The following is a 23673-nucleotide window of genomic DNA, read 5'->3' on the forward strand; positions in this document are numbered from 1 at the left end:
CATCCCCCAAGGAAAAACACCTTTGCTGTGGCAAGTTGGGACCTCCAGCCCTCAACACCCTCCTCCCCACTGAAACAGTTATTTTCATGGGACTTTTTGGGTGGTTATTACCAGCTTCCTTAAGAATGCAACCAAAGCATTCAGAATGCGAGGTGTTGTATTTTTTATAGTGTTCAACAGCGACTCTGTTAGGCAGTAATCGGATGTCGCTATTCGAGAATGAGCTGGAGAAATCAGATTGGATTAAAAATATCTATTAATAAGACAGTAAACATTGGACTTCACCTTCCCCCAGGGAAGAAGGAAACACTGGAGTCTCTCGGCCCGGGGGTGTCTGAGGAGAATTGTGGGCACTGGCCCCCTTGGAGCTGCCTCCGGACGAGACCTCATTCACGGCAGCGGCTGCTGTGAAGTATATATCCGACTAGAATAAAAGAGAAAGCATTAGGGGCGCCTGGGTGGCTCAGTCGGTTAAGCGGCCGACTTCGGCTCAGGTCACGATCTCGCGGTATGTGAGTTCGAGCCCCGCGTCGGGCTCTGTGCTGACCGCTCAGAGCCTGGAGCCTGTTTCCGATTCTGTGTCTCCCTCTCTCTCTGCCCCTCCCCCGTTCATGCTCTGTCTCTCTCTGTCTCAAAAATAAATAAAAGTTAAAAAAAAAAAGAGAAAGCATTATGGACCTGCCTGGCTCCCTGTACCCACGACCCTCCTGTCGTCACGGCAGAGCCCGCAACGGTTCCTCGGCTCCGCTGCTACGTCCTCGGGGCCTGCGGTGCAGTGACATGCCTGGGCAGGGGACTTCCAGAGCCAAAGTCCTGCACCGTCACCCCAGACCTTTCCTGAGCATTCAGCTTCCCGGCATTTCCCCTTATCCGTTTGTTGAATGACAACAGAGATGAGGCTGTTTCCCACGTTTCTTCTGCAGACACACACCTAGTGCACACTGGCCTAACAGGAACCTCGAGAGTTCCCCCAGAGTTAGGCCTGGAAAGGATTTTGGATTCAGTCGGGTCAACGTACAGATGGGGAAACGGGCCGTTCATTCACGGATCCGGCCAACACTCGTGCACACCCACGACGTGCGGGCTTTGGTGGTAACAGCAGTGGTGTGCTGAGGCCAGCCTCCAACTGACCCGTGAGTGCCTGTACGGGGAGTTTGCAAGTTAAACACGGCCATTATTCAGCATAAATACATTACATGAAAAACAAAGGTACCGGGGCGCCTGGGTGGCTCAGTCGGTTAAGCATCTGACTCTCGGTTTTGGCTCAGGTCATGATCTCACGGTTCACGCGATCGGGTCCGGTATTGGGCTCTGTGCTGACATCGCAGAGCCTGCTTGGGATTCTTTCTCTCTCCCCTCCCCGAGCACACACATGCACTCTCTCAAAATAAATAAACTCTAAAAAAATAATAATAAAAATAAAAACGAAGGTACTAAATGTCAAGATTCGACCTTTCCTAACTTGATGGCTACATTTACCATTATCTATGCTCTTGAGGCTTCTGACATCAATAGCATCTGCGTGGTGAAAATACTGCAAATAGCACGTGGCTTCCTGACCCTGAGTTCAGCGGGTTCACGCTGGAAGCTGCACATCCTAACGGTGGGACTATTTACACCATGGAAATTGGCAAACATTACAAATCAGAGATCGATGTGTTGTTTTGTTGACCGTCTAGGCTCGGTGTGATGGACAGAATTTCTGATGGTGAGGATAAAGTAGATGCGTGTCGAGTCCACTGCTGATATTGGAAGAAGTTTTGGCTTAGTGACTGATTTGTACCAGAGTGAGAAACAGAGTAACGGCAGATCACAAATCAGATTTAATGGCAACAAGCTTATTGGAAGAAGAATTGACGTACTGACATAGAACTCCCAGGATTGGCCCGCAGCCATAGGTTGGCTGTGGGTTACAAGAATTAGCAAAAATTAGCGAACGGACTTGTGAGTGCCAACTGGCTAAACAGATTTTAAGATAAAAAGCACTGTCCATATTATTTGTAAATCATAAGCTATTTTAATTTTTCCATTGGTAAAATTTATAGCCAACTGAGGTACATATATATGTATGTGTACACACACACACACACACACACACACACACACACACATCCTGGAGGGCTGGCAATGAAACCTTTAGCAGCACAACACTCGTGCTGTGTTAGTAAGATAGCCAGTCCCTGACTTGTGGAACTGTCAGCCTTGTAGGGGAGACAGACAGACAAGGAGTAGCCCACCCACATAAGGGGATGCGTGATGCACGTCAGGATGGAGAACGCGCCACGGGCCTGGGCAGGAGGACCATGCGGGCCTGGCAGGGGGACCATCCGGGCCTGGCAAGGCCAGGGCAGACTGTGTGGGGCTGACAAGGGAGGGGCTGGGATGAGACTGCCCGGGTTGTGTGCCAGCGACAGAAGGCACCTTACAAAGTCATCTTTGTTCTCGTGTCCCTTGGTTTTGCTCAAAGTCTCTTGCTAGATGTGGGTTAGTCGATTAGCCACATTTCATGGGACACAAAATCAAGCTAAGGATGGAAAGCAGCAGAGGAAGAAAGTGACCCTCTGAGCTCGTTCTTTTCTAGATTTGGGCTGTTCCTCAGTGCAGCGGGGACCCCTGATCCAACCCCGTCTGACTACATACTCCTCTCTTCAGCCGACAGCTTCCCAACTGCTACCAGCACCGGGTGACACTCTAACAAAACCAAGAAGGGGCGCTCCGAGGCCCGAGGGGGCCACACGGGAAAACCCGACGGCGGTCTGTCTCCTGCGTTTTCGCTGCCGCCGGCGCTCGGGCACACGGGGGCCTGACCCGATGAGACGGCGTCCGTGCCCTCCTAGAGCTCGGCTGCTTGGGCTCCCAAAGACCCTCAGACAAGTGACTCACCCTGGAGGCCACGAGCTGCAGCTGCGGCACGACGGCCGTGTGGACGAGGTTCCCGTTCACCACCAGGCGGATCTCCATGGAGTCGGTGGTGAAGGCCAGGAGGTACGGGAAGGCGCAGACTGCAAGGCAATGGGGCACGTCAGCCCCCAGCCCGCCGGCTTGGGGCCCTTGCCGCCCCAGACGCTCCCGTCTCCCCCATTCCTCTGGCTGCTTCTCTCCCTCCTTCCCGGGCATGTCCCACCCCCCCCCCACCCCCCGCTTCTACGAGCGCCTCATTCCTGAGGCAGCCTCCCCTTAGCTGGCAGGCTTCTGCTTGAAGCAGCCGTGCGTGGTCTCCATTGAGACTCCATTTGAGTCTCCATTGAGACTCAAAGGTCTACTGCGGTCTCACAGGCCGGTCTCCTGGAGGCTCACTGGCCCAAGTCCCGACAGACATTCCCCCTCCTTGTCCAGACTACAGCGCGGCCCTCTCCTCCGGTCCGTCCTGTTCTGCCCGGAGCCCTGGCCTTCAGTGGCTCTTCCTGCTCTGTCACTTGTTTCCTCCTCCATGCTCCTCCAGTCACGTATGCCCGAGCAGGGGCCATGTCCTCACTGTCCCTCACAGGGTACTTCGGAGTCAATGGGGTTGTTGAGTTATTTGTTAAAGGTCAGCCCCTCTTTTTGAAGTGGTTTTTTATGCCACACTGACTTCCAGGCCCCCAAACTGCCCTGGTTGCCCTGGGCCCTCACCTTTGACTTCCCCGCTGGCTACTTCACTCTCCCACGCTCCCTCACGCTGGCCTGCTCTCTCTTTGCTCTCTCTGTGGTCAACTCCCTCCTCTCGTGGCTTTACCAAGGGGACGTTCTCTCACACCCTGCCTCTCGCCTTGCTCTCTCAAGTGACCTCCAATGTTGGGGCTCAAAAAACCTGAAAGCGATTTTCAATCCTTCCTTCTCTCTCTCTTTAGCCAGATCTCATCCATCACCGAAGCCTCACTAGATCCTCCAGTATCTGGATGGGGTCCTCTGTTCTCAAGACTCTAGAATGTTTGCCTACCGTCACATCCTTGGCCTTGGAGGAAAACAGCACTGACTCGAACATTCTTGGCTCTGATCCGACTCTCACCAGGCAGATGCCCAGCTGCGGATCCTGCACCCCAGAAGGGAAGCACCACCTCTCACGCCCCGATGTTTCAGGGGCAGGCAAAGTACCTGAGTTTCTGGGACTCTTGGTTTTCGAGCTCTAAAATACGTAAGCACGGCGCGGAATGCCTTGGGCTTCTCCAAGTCAGTCAGTGTTTTAAGGCTGGAGATCTCGCGCTCAAATTGTAGGAAAAGGAAAGCGAAGCCCAGAAATGAAATGATACTGAAAGATACCCAAGTCCTGAAAATCGGGATTTCGTTGATCTCAAATGCTCCCATGCTCCCAACTGGGAGGCACAGTGGATGGCAACAGTCCCAAAGGGGGAACAGAAAGGAAAATAATTGAAAAAGGAAAAGAACACTCTGAGCACTCCTCATACTCACATAACTCATGGCAGTCCAGCAGCAAGCCAGTAAATTGGCTGACATGGGACCAAACAGATCAGATGGGTCTACGCAGCGGGGGTGGGGGTGGGGGGGCAAAACGATCGAGGGTTTTCTTACCAATTGCATAAGGAGCCTGGTTCCAACAGAACTGGAAATCTGACGCACAGGGTTGAACCAAAAAAGAGCCCCCATTAAATGGGCAAACCTTTTTATAGATGCAACTGTCTGCAACAAAACAACAGCGACTCATTTTTTTGTTAGAGACAACGCTTAGGGCCGGGTAATCAGATATTTGAAAAACAGGCAACCGGAATAGCATCCTATCTGCTAGGTCTTCACAGACAGCCGGCACTAACCCCGCCACGACGCCAGGTTCTCAGGCCGGGAGGCAGTCGGAGCCGCGGCCATGACACTACAAGCACTGGCGGCTGCATTTGGGAAGGATTTACTATGTGCCGGGCACCGAGCTTTACAAAAGTTAGCTTATTTAGTCTGAATGCTTTGAAGCAGGTGCCATGATTATACTCGTGCAGATGGCGAGACTGAGGCCAGGAGAGGTGAAGCGACTGGTCCAGAGTCTCACAAGTACCACCCGGGGGGGCGGGGGCAGGGTTTGAACAGAGGTGTGCTGGACTGCAGAGAAGAAGGGACACTTGGTGCCGGGGCCGCCTGGACGGAGGAGGCCCTCCCGCCTCACTCAGCAGGACAAGCACGGTGGGAGCTGGATACTCCCGCCACTGGCTCCCACCCCCCCCCCCCCCCAACATTTTGCTAGGAAAACTTGAAGCCATGTGCCTGTGTCACCTTGGGGAACACGGCCAGCATTAGATTAAGGCCAGGCTGAACAGCCGCCCGTTCCTGGCCTGCTCTGAGCTCGAAGCAAAGGTCCAGGTGGCTCAGATCCTCTCAGAGTGAGGTCCGTACAGAAGCAAAAGCTCCTTTTATTCCAGAAGCCCATCATGTTTTACCTGTACAATCTTATTTTTAATTTAATTATTTTTAATTATTTTAAAAAACAGGTTCATGGAGCTATAATTTATATGCTATAAAATCCATCCACGGTAAGTGTACAATTCACTGTATTTTCTGTAAATTTACAGAGGTGTGCAATGCCACGGTCCAATTTTATGACCTCTCTCTGACCCTAAAAAGAAACTGCACGCCCGCGAAGCAGCCACTCCCACCCCTGGCTGGAACGGAGAGCTGTGTCCCCGCTGTGTGGCGTGTGGCGAGGCACGTGTGTGAAAGCTGGAGCTGCTGGGCAGGGCCTGAAGGCTTCAGGAACTGGTTCCTCCTCTCATGATGCCTTTCTGGAGACTTCCTTCCCTGGAGCCACTCCTCAGCCCACTGGCTCCTCTCACTCTCTCTCCCCACATCCCCGCTTCTGGTGATTCCAAGTGTCACGTACATGCTAACGATGGCTCCCAAATGAAGGTGTCCCGTGGGCACTCTCCCGAGTCCCTGGGGCCTCCGCTAGCGTATCGGGGAGGCACTGATGTGTCCAAACTCAACTCCTGATGTTCCCTCCCAAACTCGCTCCTCTCAGAGTTCCCCTCGTCTCAGGAAATGGTATTCTCCATTTTTCCAGTTGCTCCTGTTCCCAGGGACAGCCTCCCTTCTCTCCTCCCCCACATGCCCTGCTGGATTCGTCAAGCAAATGATCTTGGTTCCCGTATTTCAAACACCCCTGGGGTTGGACCACATCTCAGCACCTCCGCTGCTGTGTGCTGGTACAAGCCCCTGCCATCTGTCATCCCACGAGTGCAGGCACGAGCTTCCGTGAAGTTCTCCGCACAGTGGCCCCCGGTCCTTTCACCCGTAAGTCCCATCCTGTCGCCCCTCTGCTCAAAATCCTCTGGCTGCTCCCCAGAGTAAGAGGCTCTTCATCTCCCAGCCCCCCCCCCCCCCCAAATCCGGTCCTCTTCAGATACCATTTTCATCCACTCACACCTACACTCACTCTGCTGGGGCCACACCAGTCAATGAAATACTAGAATGTTCCTGGAACACAAACCCCTTCTTGACTCCCTCAGGGTCTTCTCTCCGAGCGCCCCTCCCAGGCAGGCCTTCCTTCACCACTTTCCCTAAATGGACACCTGCACTCCCCAATCCTGCTGAACCCTGGTCCCTCTCCCTGTTTTATTCCCTTTAGCACCTACTACCGTTCAACATACTGGATGTTTTTCTTGTCCTGTTAATTGTCTACCTGCCCTTAAAAGGTACACTCTGAGAGGCAGGAATCTGTGTATATTTTACTCACTGCTGAAACACCTAGGCACCTTAGGTGCTTGGTAAATATCTGCTGAATGAGTAAATGGCCCTTCCCTCCCTGTCCCCACTCAGGAAGGACAGGTCAGAGATGTGTCCCTCAAGGCTCCGGTCCCTTGCACACACCTCCTCTCCACCCCCAAGGCCTGCCCCAACTCCCATCAGAGGCCAGCAAACTGCTGGTGGGTTTGAGAGGGTCTGGGGTGGAGGAGACCTGAACTTGGGGAGCACAGAGCATGCCGGATGGCGGAGAGCAGTGTGAATGTGCCTCGGGGGCTCAGCCTGTCCCACGGCGGAGCTGTCGGCCTGAGAAACGGACACACAGGTATGGATGAGGTGCCCCAGACTGCAGTTCAGGGGCCTCTCCCCTCCCCCTTCCACCTGAATAAGCCCCAGCGACTCCAAGAGGACCCCAGAGATGTAGATGGCTCTCCTTCCTGATAACCAATTACTGGTGGTTTCTGCACCTGAGGCCGGGGGTGGGGGTGGGGGCTCCAAATCAGACCGAATTGATTTAGAAAAGTAAGCAAGGCATGTCTCTCGAGGCCCAGAGCTGTGAAGCACGTTCACACCCAGGGTGCTGGCGCCCATGCCTGGCTCTCCCCTAAACTGTGAGCTCACTGCGGTCCCCGGCAGCTCCGTTCACTGCCGTGTCTGCAGAATCTAACTCGTGCCGGCGCAGAGAAGGTCATCTGTTGTGGTTTAAAAAGGAAAGCCTGGATGGGGGGCTGGGGTGAAGGGCAGGATTCTGAAAATATCACAGGAAGCAGCTAGGAGTCCTTGACCTTCACTCCTTTGACTTTGCCCATCCGGCTGGTGGGGAGCGAGCAGGTGACAGACACTATCTCTAGCGTTAAAACGAATTTCCCTGAAGTCCCTTTCTGCGTGTAGAAAAGCCTACGGAGGTTACCAAACTGGATTCTGACTGCTGCTCTGATGAACCTGGAGTTAAAAGGAGGAAAGAGAAAATCTTGCGGTGCCTGGCAACGTGTTATGGACTTCACAGGTAAGATCCTGTTAACCTGCACAGCAGTCACGAGTGGTGGGTTCTGTATTCTTCACGTGACTCATCCGGAAGTTAAGATGTAGGTTAGATAGGCTCACACTGAGAACAGCACTTACGTGAGCTTTTCTGGTTTCCTTGCACGATTCTCTTTAAAACACCATCAGCAAACAGAGTTCACCTTTCGTAGCGAGATTTATCATTTGCATTAAATGTGAATCATTACTGCATGCTAAGGTCACAGCCAAGTTTTCTTTCTTTTTAAGTAGACTGACTGTGATATTCAAGATAGAAATGAATCACAAGAAAATAAGATCATCCGTTGAACTACTACTTTGTCCCCCTGAAATTTACCTTGCAAATACACTTTTCTCAAAGAACATATAGCTGGAAGTTGTAATTTCTATTACAAAATACTTTCATCTTTAACATATCTGAGATAAAAATCTCTTTCTACAACACCCTGAATTTCTAAAAGCTATTGGTTACTTCGTTTTGTTTTTTAATAGAAAGGAAGCTGATAAAAATCAGCTGCAAACACTGCAGGGAGCAAGATCATTCTACAGCAGCCTGTTGACAAGGGCCTTTACTGCACAGACGTCTGATGAAAACAAGCAAACGCAGCAGCCCGTGCGTGTGGGGGAAGGAGTTACAGAAGTGGCCTGGGTGACCGTGGGGAAAACCAACTGGTTCTCTGGGGTCGTTCACCGGGGACCTGGCAGCCTTCTGGGAGAAGGAGGGAGATGGGAAATGAAAGCCAGATTCCGGACCCAGAGAAACGGACAGAAGTGGCACTGTTTGGGGAAGACAGAGGCAGGTCTGGGAATCTCCGGGATTGCTAAGGCCTTGACCCACGTGGCATCTAAAGACACAGAGCTTATCTTCCGACGGCTCAGTGGGTCTAGGAAAACAGACATACACCGATCCCATGCTGAGATGAAAGCAGAGCCTGAAGCCAGGAGACCACCAAAGCCAGGGGTAATGACCTGGAGAGGCCACTTGAACCACACCTGGCACAGCCCTGGGCCACTCCCGCCCAGGGGAACCCGGTCTGCTCCCGTCCATAAGCTTCCAATGTGGTACAGAGAGGATGTCCATCCACATTTGTTTCCGTGTTCCGTTTTCATCTTGGGACTAATCATCCCATTCTGATAACCTGCTCTGTCTTTCTGTTCTGATTTTCTCTCCCACCTAAAATCCTTCCTATCCTTTCAAGCGGTTAAAAGAAAAAAAAAATCGACATCAGTTTGTAAAGCATTTGGCCACAAGTTTTTCTCACAGATTTTTCAATAAATTGAAAAGGCTACCCTTTAAAGCGATTAAAGAAAAAGATAAAGAGATTTTCTACAAGTGACTTCAAACACGCGTCCCCCTGCTCCGCTGGGCCCTGTAACCGGGACACAGGGCGGCAGGGGCAGCCTGGGTCCAGCCCCAGGGGTCAAGGGACCACTCTGGACGCAGTGTGCACATCGGCCCTCTCATCACAGGGGCTGTCAAATCTCACATCTTGCAAGACGAGGTTTACCAAACAGAGTTCTCTGCTGGTAGTTAGCTCTCCCATACTTATTAATCAAAGATTAATCGAAGTATTGGCCCCGTGCGGGCCGATTAAAATCACTACTCTAAATTTATACAATTATAGGTGAAAAAATACGTTTTATTGTTTTAGTTAGACTGGGCAGGCTGATCTAGGAAAATGCCTTACTACTTTTAGCCTTAAGAAGATCCTTTGTACTGTAGTATAATATTAGCTTTTGAAAGGCTGAAAATTCTTACAAGACCCTCTTTGATGCATTTGACCTGGTCTGTCCCAAACCCACCCTGCCACCCGACCCAAACCAGCCCAGGTGAGGCTGGATACACCAGGTTGAGGCTGATTTCGTTAACACCTGAGAAACAGCAAAGAGGAGAATAGTAACCGTGGCTAAAATTAGGGGCCCTGGAATCAAGAGGGCCCCAAATGTGAACCCTGGGTCTGCTGTTCTGTAGCTGCATGATCTTGAGAAAGACAGGTCACTTCTCCAGGCCTCAGGCGCCTCATCTCCAAGTACAGGTAATAAAGGTCCCTGAGAATTAGATGACACAGTCACCGGAGCGTACTCAGCCCAGCGCACGGCACACAGTAAGGGCTCCCTAAGTGGAAGCCACTGTCACCACGTCGCATTCTGGAGACAGTGCCCTTGAACCATCTCACCAGGAGGTCTGGGAGAGCCAGGTCGGAAATGCAACTCATAGCCGCTCCCTGGGGTGCACTTAAGGTCACAGGAACAATATGTCAGGTAGATCTATGGCTGAGTCCCTTTGAATTGCCCAGAAAAACAACAGTTAATTGTAGCAACTTACAGTTGTAACACAAGAGGAGCCCGGCTTCTCCGTCTTCATACACATCAATAGCTGCCACAAAATTAACCTGCAATGGGGAGGGCAGCGGCGGTGAGCAGGCTGGACGCGACATGTTAAAAGGCTTTCTCAGGTTCAAAGGTTTAGCGGGGGCCCTTAGCTTTCTGTAGACTCGGGCTCCGTGGGATCACTTCCACCTGGGGTGGCCACGATTGCAACACTCAGAACGGCCTCCCCTTCCTTTCTCCACTGGGACTTTGTCACTGTCTTTTCTGCCCTTTGAGGAGCTCGGTGGGGGGTGGGGGTGGGCTCTCTGTTAACAGAACTCCTATCTAGGTAGTGCTCTTGGTTCCCCAAGCTTCCTCGCGGGGGTAATCAGTTCACTCGCACATCGGCCCCGGGGAGCGCGCGGTGTTATTCCCACTTCACCGATGAAGAAAGGGAGGCTCAGTCGGTTGAGCGCCCGACTCTTGATGTCAGCTCAGGTCACGATCTCACAACGTGTGAGATCGAGCCCCGCATCAGGCTCTGTGCTGACAGTGTGGAGCCTGCTTGGGATTCTCTCTCTCTCTCTCTCTCTCTCTGCCCCTCCCCTGCTTGCATGCACACTCTCTCTCAAAATAAAGAAATAAACTTATTAAAAAAAAAAAAAGATGAGGCTCAGAGAGGTGAAGTCAGCGAGTAAGTGCCACAGCCGAAGTTTGAATGGGTCTCTGGTCCTTCGCTACCTCACCGCTCTGTACTTGAGCCAGGCTCCCCGCCCCCACCGCCCCAAGTGTGGAGAGTGTCACAATCTCGAAACCACCGCGGCAGGTCTTCGCTTCTATTCTCTGGCTCTCCCGCGCTTGGAGGGAGGCAGCACGACGCAACAGAACGGGCGCCGGAAGACCCACTTCTGAGATCTGGGCAAACTCGCCTCCCCAGGCCCTCGTGTCTGGTTTGAGAACACCGCTCAACCTGGTGATGTCCTGGGTCCCTCCGGAGTTCCAAACCCTGGCCCTCTGTACGTGTCCCGGTCCTCTTACTCCCTCACTTGCCTTCACCCTGCAGTCTGGCCCCCACGCGATCGGGGTCTGCCTTCTCCGGGCTCGACAAAGATTTCCTTCTTCCCAGAGCCGAAGATGTCTGGCCAATGCTCATCTCTGCCCAGCTCTCCACTGCCTCTGACCCCTGGCATCTCCCTTCCTCTCGCCCGCTCTCCTACCTCAGAGTCCTCTTCACATCTAGGCCCTTCCCTCACTTAGAAAAACGCTCCTCTTTTATGGCTTCACCTTTTACTCTGAGCTCAAAATCCCTAACCCTCCCACCTCAGGCACCTGTTCTCCTCAGCCCCTGGCTCACGTTTCTAAGCCTTTCGTTCTTGTTCTCAACCCAACAGATTCCACGTCCAAGTCACCGAGAGGCAGGAGGCGGTGCAGGGGAGCGGGTGGGAGCACGGACACTGGTCAGGTGGACCCGAGATAAAATCCCGCCTACACCACTTACTGCCTCTGTGGCTTGTGGCAAATGGCTTAACCTCTGGCCCTAGGTGTTCACCTGTGAAAGTGGTATATAAGGATAACGCTCCCTTTGCTGGAGTGTAGTGAGAATTCCACAAGACGCGGAGGAGAGTGCACAATCAGCACTATTATCTTTCTCTCATACGTGACTACCTTCCTTCTAAACCTCCTTCTAAACCTTCTAAACCTTAGTGTGAGCAGAGCTAGCCCCAAAGTCTCAGGGCACCCCCATCCCCTAGAGCCCCGCAGCATCCTCTTCAGGGTCTCTCAGGCGTCTTTTGTGTGCCTGCTGTCGCCCCGGGCTGGGACCCGGCTCCCCAGGACGGAATATGGGCCTGTCTCCTTCAGTTCGTCTCTCCCGCCCCTTCCAGAGTCTGTGCTGCCCAGGGCCCCCGGGGCTCCTCCGGAAGACTCTCCGTCCGGCAGCCCTCCTCTTTGCTGTCGCCAACATCGCTGTGCTGAGCCCTCACTGGCCACCCTCAGCCAGGGCTTCTGCCTTGGCTCTGGCTTCCCTCCGGTGGAACCCTGGCCCCCTCCGTCTGTCATCACCTGGCGCTGTACTAGGTGCCATGAAGCACACAGAAAAAAATAAGGCAGGGTTCCCCCTCTCAAGGAAAAACCAGAAAAGCGTGTAAATACATAAAACAAGGTACAACGAGGCAAATGCCACAAGCAAGAGTTGTGGGTGCTTTAGAGGCGGTGGGAGACCGCGAGGCTCAACTCTGGGAGCAGAAAGACTTGGGGGTCAAATCCCAGATGATCCCCCTTCTGCTATCAGACCCCTCTATTTTTATCATGTGCATCGCGTGTGTCACTGTCTGATGCTCACTTATTTGTCCGTTTATTGGAGCCCTCCCCCCGGGGGGAACATGAGCTTCGTGAAGCAGAGGCCTTGCCTATAGATGTTCAGCACCTAGACTGGGCCTGGCACAGGGCAGGAGCAGAACTGATACTCAGCGAATGCATGACTGAATACAGGAAATCTTTGTGGCCTACTCCCATCGTGCCTCGGGACATGGCTATGGAGGCTACAGCAGGCTGGGGGTTAAGGGCACAGAGTCAGAATCAGACAGCCTGGGTTCAAGTCCTGTCTCTGCTACTTACTAGCTGTGTAGTTTTGGGTCCAGTGACTCCTCCTTTCTGAGCCTCAGCTTCCTTTTCTGCAAAAATGGGGACGTGAACAGCACATTCCCTACAGGCTGTTGGGCACATTTTGTGAGATGACGTTCACGAAGTGCTCCGGCATGGGGCTGACACTCAGTCCACTGCTTGGACTTGATCATTGCTTCCTTGGGCACTCCTTAGCATTTTGTTCAGACCTCTGTTAACACTCAGCACAGCGAGACCCATTTTATGCTTCAATATGTATGTTGGTATCCCTGGGGGAAGGGCCTGGTGGGAGCCGATCTCCGTAGCATTGTTTCCTGACCAGGTGAGGACATCAGAATCAACTAGAGAGCTTTAAAAAATATATTCTAGGGGGCGCCTGGGCAGCTCAGTCAGTTAAGCATCCAACTTTGGCTCAGGTCATGATCTCACGGTTCATGAGTTCGAGGCCGTCAGCACAGAGCCCGCTTGGGATCCTCTGTCTCCCTCTCTCTGCCCCTGTCCTGCTCGTGTGTGCACACACACAAGCTCTCTCCCTCAAAAATAAACATTAAAAAAAGAGAGAGTTAAAAAAAAATATATATATATTTGCTCTAGAGATCCTGATATAGTAGGTCTAGGGTAGGACACAGGTGTTAGCTTTTAATTTTCTATTTGATTAAAAATAAGTATTTCACTTTATTGGCATCTTAAAATGATAAAAGTAACATATGGTGGTTGTGAAAATTCAAAACACAGACTTGAAACGAGCCAAGTCTGCAACCCACCATCCCCAGCCCCAGCTGAAAGTGGGAACCACTGTCGGGTCAGTGTCTGGCCTTCCCATGTGATTCTGGGGTGAGCTCCCAACTGAGACCCACTGGGTTCCAGGCATTTGGTCAAGATGGGGACGCAGGCCCAGCAACTAAGCCAGAGACCCAGATCTCATTACCAGGTGTGCTGTCCCTTCTAGAGGACACCTTTGCTTTGGGAAAGAGGCCAATGCTGGCTGCTGGAGCCGGGGCAGTAGGTCACGATAGGCCTGCTGGTAAAAGGAACTTGATGTTGACTTTCAGATGGCTGCTCTGGTGCTTCTTAAACATTTCCTCTCTTGACCTAGGGTTCTCTTAGTTCCTGAGATGGGGCTGAAAGCTGAAATGGGAATCGAATGGGCTTGGCTGAGAAGAGGAGTGGAGGCAGGAAACTAGGCCAGAAAATCTACACTGTGCACAGAGCAGCAGTGTGAGTAACTTGAATGACCCAGAAATGCCCAGTGACTATGGGGAGGTCGGCCTCTCTCTGTCCTGCCTCCATAGCACCGGGGTCTGGGCTGCAGGAACATTCTGGGGAAAAGCTAGCCCTGCTCCTGCAGGCCGTTCCTGACTGGCTATGGGTAAACACTTTGTTCATTACCTTGGTCATTTCCCTAGGGCTTATTTTTCCAATTAGACAGGAAATCCCTTGCAAAGGTGAGTCGCTGTGTCTAAGCACCCACACCTGCTTAGCTACCACTCAGCAGCTGGGGATGTACCCGAAGATGGAACATAGACATTGACCCACTTAGATCGAGGGAAGGGCTTAAAAAAATTTTTTTTTTTAAATTTTTAATTTTAGGGGAAAAACTCAGTGACTTAGTTTTTAAAAGCATATTGAAAAAAAGAGAACATTTTAGAATTATTCCTCCTTTCAGAAAAAACAAAACACAGGAGTCACCCAAGAAAACTGCCTTTAATGTGATTTTTCCTCAGCCTTAAGAGGAATCTTAAGAGGAAAAAAAATCCACAAACACTCTAATGAATTATCAGGGTATTAAATATAAGTAAACAGTAATTGCCAGCAGAAAAAGCACATAAAGTCTTAGGAAACTAGTCGCTAGGAAAGGGACTGACTGTGCAGAGACCTACTGGACCATGATTTTTCTACGTCCTTTAGCTGGTCACACAGGTTTTGAAAAGCAAGAAGGACAAGAACTTTTCAAGCCAAGTTGGGCCCTCCCTCCTCAGAAGCTGGAAAAGGCTACTGGTTCCCAGGTACTGGGATAGAGGGGCTGCTCTCCTGGCTCTAAATTAGGAAGAGTTTCAGGACAGACTCGTTCTACTAGGTCCATACTGGCATCATCTGGCAAGACTTAAAACGGATTGATTCCCACACACCACACACCCAGAAATTCTGATTTAATTGATTTGGGGTGGGGTCAGAGCACTGATCTTTTTATTTTATTTATTTATTTTTTAAATTGTTTTTATTTATTTTTGAGACAGAGAGAGACAGAGCATGAGCAGGGGAGGGGCAGAGAGCGAGGGAGACACAGAATCCGAAGCAGGCTCCAGGCTCCGAGCTGTCAGCCCAGAGCCTGACATGGGGCTCGAACTCACAGACCGTGAGATCATGACCTGAGCTGAAATCAAGAGTCATTAACCAACTGAGCCACCCAGGCGCCCCATGATTATTCTATTTCTTAAAATCTTGCTCTCATTTGGTGTTAAGTTTTCTTAATACCGTAATTAGCAATTTTTATGAATATTTGGGTAGTGCCCTAATGCAAGTTGTATTTTTTTTTTTTTTTTTTTTTATCTCTTGTAAAGCATAATCAGGAAGAATTCTGCAGTCTCTTGGACCTAGCGGAACAGGGCTGGAGGAAGCCTGTGGGTCTGGAAGTTCTCATCAGGAACTACGCCCCACTCCACGGCATCCCTGTCCTCGGTACCTAAGCCGGAGTGTTGGCTGTGCACCACGCAAGCCTCACGTGGCTCCAGTGTTATCTGGTCTTGTTCTGCGTGACAGGGGCCTGGATCCTGTCCAAACCTGGGACATGCCTGCGCACTGTGCAGCTCAGGCTGGGGGCAGACTCTCGTCCCTTCCTCCTTTCCTAGGGGGCCTTTTTCAGGGATGGAGACCCGCTCTAGTCACCTGGTCTCCAAGCTGTGTGTGAGTCTGCAGGGCTACGGAGAGAATAAGGCCCTTGGGGTGTGAATGGCCAGAGGTTCTCGTTGGTGCAGTTACTCAAGTTGAGCTTTTGGACCCTTCACTTCTCCTTTATGAGGAAGAACAGAATGGCAGGGGGAGATTTGGGAAAGCTGAGCAGGGAATGGGGCAGTTAGATTAGATTGAACCAGTTTGAGCAACAGCAGTGCCCACAGAATGTATCACAAGACAGTGCTATGATCAATCAGACCTAATTGAAAAATTTTTTTTAATGTTTATTTATCTATGAGAGACTGTGAGAGACAGAATGTGAGCAGGGGAGGGGCGGAGACACACACACACACACACACACACACACACACACACACACACACACACAGAGAATCCGAAGCAGGCTCCAGGCTCTTGAGCTGTCGGTACAGAGCCCGATGTGGGGCTCGAACCCACGAACCATGAGATCATGACCTGAGCTGAAGTCGGATGCTTAACCGACCGAGCCACCCAGGGGCCTCATAAATGTAATCTTAAAGACATCTTAATCATGGTGGCGCCTGGGTGGCTCAGTCGGTTGGGTGTCCGACTCCAGCTCAGGTCATGATCTCACGGTTCATGGGTTCAAGCCCCGCATCGGGTTCTGTACCGACAGCTCAGAGCCTGGAGCCTGCTTTGGATTCTGTGTCTCCCTCTCTCTCTCTCTCTCCCCTCCCCCACTCACACTCTGTCTCTCTCTCTCAAAAAAATGAATATACATTAAAATAATATTAAGAAAAAAAGACATCCTAATGATGGCACCACAAGGTTAGAGGAAGCACTCCTGGTCTTCTTCGATTTTCACTTGCCCCTACACCTGCCAACTCACCCTGTTGGCCTCCACATGGTGCAGCCGAAAGGCCTCCCCTGTGCTCTCATTCACCACATCGAACTGGTGTCGGTAAGCCACACAGATGAGGTTGTCACTCTCTTCAGTCGGCCCATCTACTAAGGTCATCACCGCGGGAGAGTCGGACAGACAGATCTCCTGTGGTTGATGGTGACATGGAGAAGGGGTCAGGACATAAAGCAGCCATTTTCATCAACCCTCCCCCCCACCCCCCGGCCCCGCCTGCCCCCCTCCATGCAGCAGAGGGTCCCCTCCCCAGGCAGGGAAGGTGGAGACCGGGAAAGAGGGGCAGGGACTGTACCAGACTCCCCCCCACCAAACCTGTCCTCAAAACCCACAACTGGCAAAAGTGATTCAATAGTATGGTCCACATTAGCTCTCAGATAGTCCAGGCCTGTCCTATGATTTAATAATAAGAAAATAATAATGGCTAACCTTGTCGAGCACTTAACACAGTGCCAGGCACTGTTCTCCCTGAATCCTCCTAACAACCTTATGAAGTAGATGAGGCTTTATTCTATTTTACAGATAACGAAAGTGACGCTCGAAGGTCACATGACTTGCCCGCACTTGCACAGTTAAATGTGGTAGAACGAAGATTTGAGCACAGGAGAGCTGATACTCCACATAAATGTACCTGCTCTACTCGAACAGTCATTAAGATGGCTAATTACTGTATTAAGAAGATTAACACCTAATTAGAGCAAGATTTTAACTTGTTTTAACTTAACTGTTATGCTGTTCAATCCTTAAATTGAATGTGAGCAGAAACTGATATGCATAATTCAGGCGGCTTTAATTCTGGCAAAAATAATTGCTCAGCTCATCCACAGGCGAAGTTTGCCTTAGTAGCCAATGTGTGACACAGGTCACATAACGTACCAACAATTTAAAAAAGGGAAGAGACAGTGAGAGCAGGAAAGGGACGGGGCCCCCAAGGAGGCTTCTCTCGCAAGGTCCCACCCTCAGCGGAGCCCTAAATCCTCTAAGGCAGGCCGGGCAGCTTCTTCCACCTTCCCAGCCATCAAAGCCACTATGGTCTCTTGCTAGGATCCTGCGTTAGCCTCTTAGAGGGTCTCCTCCTTTATGCTCAGGGCTCCCTCCATACCCTTCTCTGTCCAGCAGCCAGCAAAATCTTTTCAAAACATGTCACTTCGCTGCTTCAGCCCTTCCAATGGCTGCCCCTTCTCCCTCAGAGTCGAAACCAAAATCCTAGCAACGGCCTTCAAGGCTCTCTGACTTCCCCGCCTTGTTCCCTTGGCTCCAGCCACTGCGGCCTCTTGACTGTGCCTTGACCAGGGCCTCCGGTCCTTAACTGGCTGCTCCTTCTGCCTGGAACCCCCTTTCTCCAGATATGCTCAGCACCTACTCCCATATTTCACTGGATCTCTGCTCAAAGGCAAAGCAGAGATCCCTTTGGGAGAGGGCTTCTGGGACATCCTTTCTAGAACAATGCTCCCACCACCACTCATTGTCCTCTCCTCCCTCAATCCACTTTATTGTTTTTTTGTTTTTTTTTAAATATGAAATTTCTTGTCAAATTGGTTTCCATACAACACCCAGTGCTCATCCCAACAGGTGCCCAGAGAGGAGATGTGAAGAGCAGACCCACCCTGATGTACTGGAACTCCTCCACAGGTGACTCGGGCAGGGGACACAGCAGTGAGGTGCTGGCGACCCCGCCCGGCTTGTTGTGTTTCCTCGTGATCAAGAGCAGTTTGTTCCGGATGGCGACAACGATCCGCAGCTCTCTGCTGTGGTGAGTGTTAATGGCATACAAGTGGCAGCCTGGAAGAGAAATAAACGATGCTGACACCAGACAGGAGTCTGGAAGCTCCCGGGCTTCAACAATGTGTCGGTCCCGAAGAACCCTGGAAATGAAGCAGAACTCGGGGAGAATGCCTGAGAATGTTCCCACCACCAGACAGGACGGAGACGTGAGATACAAGTTAGGCTGAGTTTCAGGAAAATTAAGCAAGTCGTATTCCCTGTAGCCTAGAGTTTGTGGTCTTAGCTTCGAGCCCACGGCACCGTATGAATGAAAGTGGCATGTGAGCAGAGTGCCAGGAGCCAGAGGCTCAAAGTCTCTCTTTGCAGATCTGTGAACAGAACTCACCTTAGCTTCAAAACTTTCCTCTAACACAAGGCCTGGACTTTCCTCTAACCGTCCACATGTTGTTCTACCTTTCAGGCTTCTCTCTCTCCCTCTCCGCCCCCCCCCCTCCCCGCCCCTCTCTCTCTCTCTCTCTCTAATGTTTGTTTATTTTTGAGAGAGAGAGAGAGCCCGATGCAGGGCTCAAGCTCACAGGCTGCGCCATGAGAGCATGACCTGAGCCAAAGTCGGACGCTTAACCAACTGAGCCACCCAGGTGCCTGACCCTCAGGCTTCTCTCAGAGGAACAGTGATACGATCTTGGTGATGTCTCTGAGTAAAAACCAAACCGATAAAATCAAATTCCCATGCATTTTCATCTCCAGGGAAATCTGGGCAGTCTGAGGAAAAAAAAAGAATTCGTTGAACAGAAAGCACCCAAATACGAAGACTCCGGTCACCTTTTGTTTTCTCCAGCTTGTTGTCCCTGCAGTCACACTTGCCCTTCACGGCCTGTTTGCCCTCGACGGCCTTGTGCACGGCGCTGAGCCTGAAGACAAAGAGGCGGGCGTCTTTCCCTGTGAGAGAGAGAAGGTGGAGGAAGAGATTGTTGGGAAGACGGGAAGAGCAGACGGTGCAGGCAAGCTACCGCCACAGAACTAGGAGCCGAGGTGTTCCAGAAGTGGGGAGAAACCCCACACCGGCTTTCCCCAACCGTGCACTGAAGGATGTGTCCCACCACCCTCCTCCCTCACCGTCCCCTCCTCAGAGAACAGAGGGCCGCCCGGGGACCCAGAGCACCGGGCACCTGTGAAGCAGTAGCTGGCGTGACCCATGCAGTCGGACCCTCGTGACCCTCACGGTCGGCCCCCGAGGGCCACACGCTTCCCCCCCTCTCAGAGGACGCTACCGGGAAGGGGAACATCACCTTTGTCAGCTCTGAGGATCAAAAGGTCCAGGGTCTCCAGCACGTGTATCTGTTTTACTGGCAGGGTCTTGTCAAACACGGGCACTGACGGAAGGTCATCTGGAAGAGGAGACGTGGTCACCCTGACACTGTACCCAGCCTACAGGTTCAGAACCTATAATACATGCCTGTGAGTGGCTCTGGACCCCAGTTCTCTCTAGGCAAGGAAGGTCAGCTTCTGGAGCGTTCGTAAGGTCTACACAGTAAGTTCAAGTCCTATGCTCTCAGGGAGAAGGACTGACATTCCTTCCTCTATGTAGGGAGCAGAACAGCGGGGCCTAGAAACTATATTCTTCTCTTCCATACTCAGCAGAGAAAAATCGGCATCCCTCCATCCCGGTTCTTACTGGCATTGTACCAAAGGACTGAACAGCAAGTTAAAAAAAGTACAATAAAAAGCTCAGCCATTAAGTATTATCTTATTTTTATGTAATGTTTGAAATTGCGTCACTTCTTAGATGATTTTGTCTAAAACCAAAATTCAACCAAAACTAAAATTTCCTTTTGTATTTAAAGCAAATACAGACACACCCTATTCCATGCCTGTGTCTCTACCCACAGGAGTTTACCTATAAATTTTCAGTATTTCTCCGTAGAGGAATATGAAATCTCCTTCTTAGACAAAAATAAGAGAGAAATGTCAATGAAGTTGCTGAAATGACAGGAAAAAACTAATTGCAATGGAAATGTTCAGGAAGACGTCAGGTGAATGGCTGATCAGAGACTGCAATGATACTTAGGATTTGTTTTTAAACTTACTTAGGGGGGACTTAAACTGCTAGCAATTACTTTGTTCCTGAGGGTCCCTAGGACACAGAGGGCTACAAAAAATACTAAGACTCTTTCATAAGCAAAGGGTCTGTTTTGAGTTTGATGTAGAATCGGCACAAGGCAAAGAGGTTCTGGGATGGTGGAACATTTTAGGCAGGATAAGGGGCTTCTTCTTAATCTGTGCTTTGTCTGACATTTGGGTCTTCAAGTGTTCCTTGTGGCTGTGGGTCTGGGTTTGTTTCTTTGGTTACAACTGAGGTGCGTGGGGCCCTGAGGGTCTTGGCTCTTCTAGAAATCTGTCTGGTTGGGTGGGGGTTCATCCCTGGATGGTGCCCAGGAGAGAACAGATTTTTGTTGTCAGGACAGGGTTAATAACTGCCTCACAAGGGAGGGCTCTCCCGCTCCCGCAGGCCGCAGGCCGGTGGGGGCTCTGGATTTGTCAGAGCTCAGAACCTGCTAAGCTTTTATTAGACAGAGGGCTTGCTCTAGCTCCCCTAAATTACCGCATCGAATGTAAATTCTGTGACAGCCCATCCGGTGGCTTTCCTACCCTCCTGTACCCTCTTCCTCTACAGAAGTAACTGAATCTCAGGCTCTTTGTGTTTCTGCTGGCGGCAGACGTGAATTTCCAAAACATGGGATGATCGTGCCAGTACCCATCTTCACACCCGACTAAGCGACCACGGTCGTTTCCTTCTGTGAGTGGCAGCTGACATACACACAGGGCTTCCTTAATGCCAGGCCTCGATGCGGTGTTTCGCACGTTCTTTAACTGAAATGCCCCAAGGACCCGCTTAGGTAGCCACTTCTAATACTCCCACTTAACAGACGAGGACCTGAGGCTCAGGGGTGCTAGTGACTTGTCCAGGGTCACGTCTTGAACATGTGGAGCCCCAGTCTGTATAGGGACAAAGCCCATACTCTTAGCCTAGAGGCAGCACCGCAGCCCTATGGATTGATGGTGCCATCACACAAGGTTAGGGTTAGGGGACTGTCAGGAATTCATACATGACAGAAGCACTTCATTTGACATTTAAGACAGAGGGACACCATGTAGCAGCCCACCTCTCTACAGCGTGAGTTGGCATTTATTCTCCATCAACTCTTCTACAGGTGGCTGAATAGGTTTATACACAGCACAGGAAGGAGGAAGCAGGGATATGAGAAAGTGACGCGTGGCTTTAATGGCTGTTTCACTGCCATGTTCTCCTTCTTGGAATCTCTTTATGAAGAAATGATCTTTTAGAGCTGGCTTTTTCTATTACTGCAACCCCAAAACAAATGGGAGCAGCATAGTTAATCAGGGTGTAGTCTGCCTTTAAAGTAGCTTTTGCTGCATTTAGAATACAAAGGATCTTTTGAGTTTTAATAACGACCTTGAAAGAAGCAGACTCTCAAGGGGGTGGGTCTAATGAAATTAAGCAGCCACTAATGGGACAGAGTGGAACCTGGCCTGAAAGGAGATGGAGAGATTCGGCTTCACGGAAACAACTCATAACATGATTAAGTATCGACAAGAAAAAGGTAAACAAAGAAATACCAAGAGGATGAGGACTTCAGAGCACAATGAGGAATACAAAGGAAGCCTGGAGGGTTATTCTCTCCTTAACAAAAGCAAACAGGGCTAGCGGTGCTGCACACCCAGGAAATGAAAACAATAATCTGAGGAATAAATCCAAGCTCGTGGGTGTATGTGGCTGCATGTGCGGCAGACAACTTCCCTCAAGGTGGAAGAAAAGAATTGCCTGGCACATCACCAGGATCCTTGTATCTGACACCTCCAAGAAATTTTGGATCCATAAGGCCGAAAATTGCAGAAGGGGACGTGGTGATCTTCATTTGGATTTGACATTTAATAAAAAAACCAGAAGCAGAGAACTCGAACAGTTTTTAGGCAAGCCTTGCAAATAGTCACTGTAAAGCGTGTTTTCTCGTTCCTAAAAACAACCAAAAAGTAGAATGTAATACTCTTTCGATCAGAACATAATTATTTGCGTGGGACTATGTTTTTTTTTTTTTTTTTTTTTTTGGAAATCTGTGTTAAGGTAAAGACAATAACATTGGTAGAGTTTAATTTGATTCTAATAAAATGTAGTTGGTTTAGTGGGAACAGCGCTGGACTAGGAACCACCTCTGGCTTCCAGTTCCGGACGTGCCGCTAACCAGCTGTGTGATCTTGGGCAAGTCACACCATTTCTTTAGTTTTTTCATCTATAAAATTAAGAGATGAGACTAAACGTCTATAGTGTGTTACTGGTTTGTTTTTTTTTTTTAAATTATTTTATTTGGTTGCACTTTTGGCAAAACCTATGGATTTTGTTACCTTTTAGCACGTTCAGAGGGATACCGTAAAGATAATAGCTGCTGTTTCCTAAATTACAACTCTGTGCCCGACACTGCTCTAAACATTTAACGTAGGTAATCTAATGTCCACAATCCCTTCCTGTTATGATCATCTTTCCCATTTTATTTCATCAGTTTTCATTATTGTAAACTAGTTTTCAGCTGCTTAAAAAACTCCCCCCACTTCAGAGAAAACTGAAGCCCACAGAGGTTAAGTTTTCTTCCAGATCACAAAGATTCTCTAACAGTTTTGCAGTTTCTAAATTAAATATTTAATTTCAATTCTCAGCTTACAAATTTTAGATCATCTGCCTTTTAGTAAATTAGTTATATATACGTTTATATAGTTATACACACACATACTTAAATAATGACGTTATGGACACACAACTGAAATATGCATCAAAAGTGACAGATGAAGTCAGAAATAAATCTATTATGAAGACTGGTCCGCCTCTCCTGTCTTCCCACAGAAGGCACCTAGCACAGGGCCTGGCACAGAGCAGGCACTTGGGAAACCTGCTGACAGCGTCTGAGGAGGGAATGAAGAAGGTCGTGGCTAGGGCTGTGGAGACACTGTTGTTTTAGGCATCTCTCAGTGTTGGCTTTCCGAATCTCATAAAACATCAGTATGGAAACGGAGACTGGGTGGTCTGTTTCTGTGCTGTGGAGGACGTGTCCTTGGAAGACAGACTCTGTGCCCATGGCTCCCTCTGAAGCCCCAGGAGACGGCTTGCTACCAGCGTTTAGCCCCTTTAACATTCACTGGGAGTCTGGAAAAATCCAAAGGGGCTTCCTGTTGGAAGGGCTCGCACAGTATTGGAGTCTAAATGAAATCCCCATCAGAAGGTGAACTCTCTCCACAGCATCCTCCCCAAGGACATGTCCCACGGGCAGCCGATCTGTGCTGACAGGGAAATGACCACCTCCCCAGGCACAGTGATCCACCTGGTGGTCAGAAAGTTTGGTTTTGTATTAAGTTGATATGTGTCTTCCTGTCATAATCTGTGTCTATATCCATCCTAAATGGGTTATCTAAGATTCTTATTATTTGTTTTGGACACCAAGTACTTTTTGAATCAGAAACCTTGAAAAAAAAAAAAAAAA

The 23673-nt window shown here is 50.1% G+C and overlaps 1 protein-coding gene across 6 annotated transcripts in view; it reads right to left on the reverse strand.

The window, feature by feature from the left end:
- GARNL3 (GTPase activating Rap/RanGAP domain like 3) overlaps positions 1-23673 on the reverse strand; it is a 153319-nt gene that overhangs the window by 4335 nt on the left and 125311 nt on the right. For all 6 annotated transcript variants that reach the window (XM_058694069.1, XM_058694068.1, XM_058694067.1 and 3 more), the window contains 8 exons: positions 19414-19512; positions 18947-19063; positions 18006-18181; positions 16373-16531; positions 10007-10073; positions 4510-4617; positions 2884-3002; positions 286-424 (listed from right to left, as the gene is read on the reverse strand). In XM_058694069.1, the coding sequence (XP_058550052.1) occupies positions 286-424; positions 2884-3002; positions 4510-4617; positions 10007-10073; positions 16373-16531; positions 18006-18181; positions 18947-19063; positions 19414-19512 (984 nt within the window). The remainder of the gene's footprint in view (positions 1-285; positions 425-2883; positions 3003-4509; positions 4618-10006; positions 10074-16372; positions 16532-18005; positions 18182-18946; positions 19064-19413; positions 19513-23673) is intronic.

This window comes from Neofelis nebulosa, chromosome 12, assembly GCF_028018385.1.
Source record: "Neofelis nebulosa isolate mNeoNeb1 chromosome 12, mNeoNeb1.pri, whole genome shotgun sequence".
Taxonomy (NCBI): domain Eukaryota; kingdom Metazoa; phylum Chordata; class Mammalia; order Carnivora; family Felidae; genus Neofelis; species Neofelis nebulosa.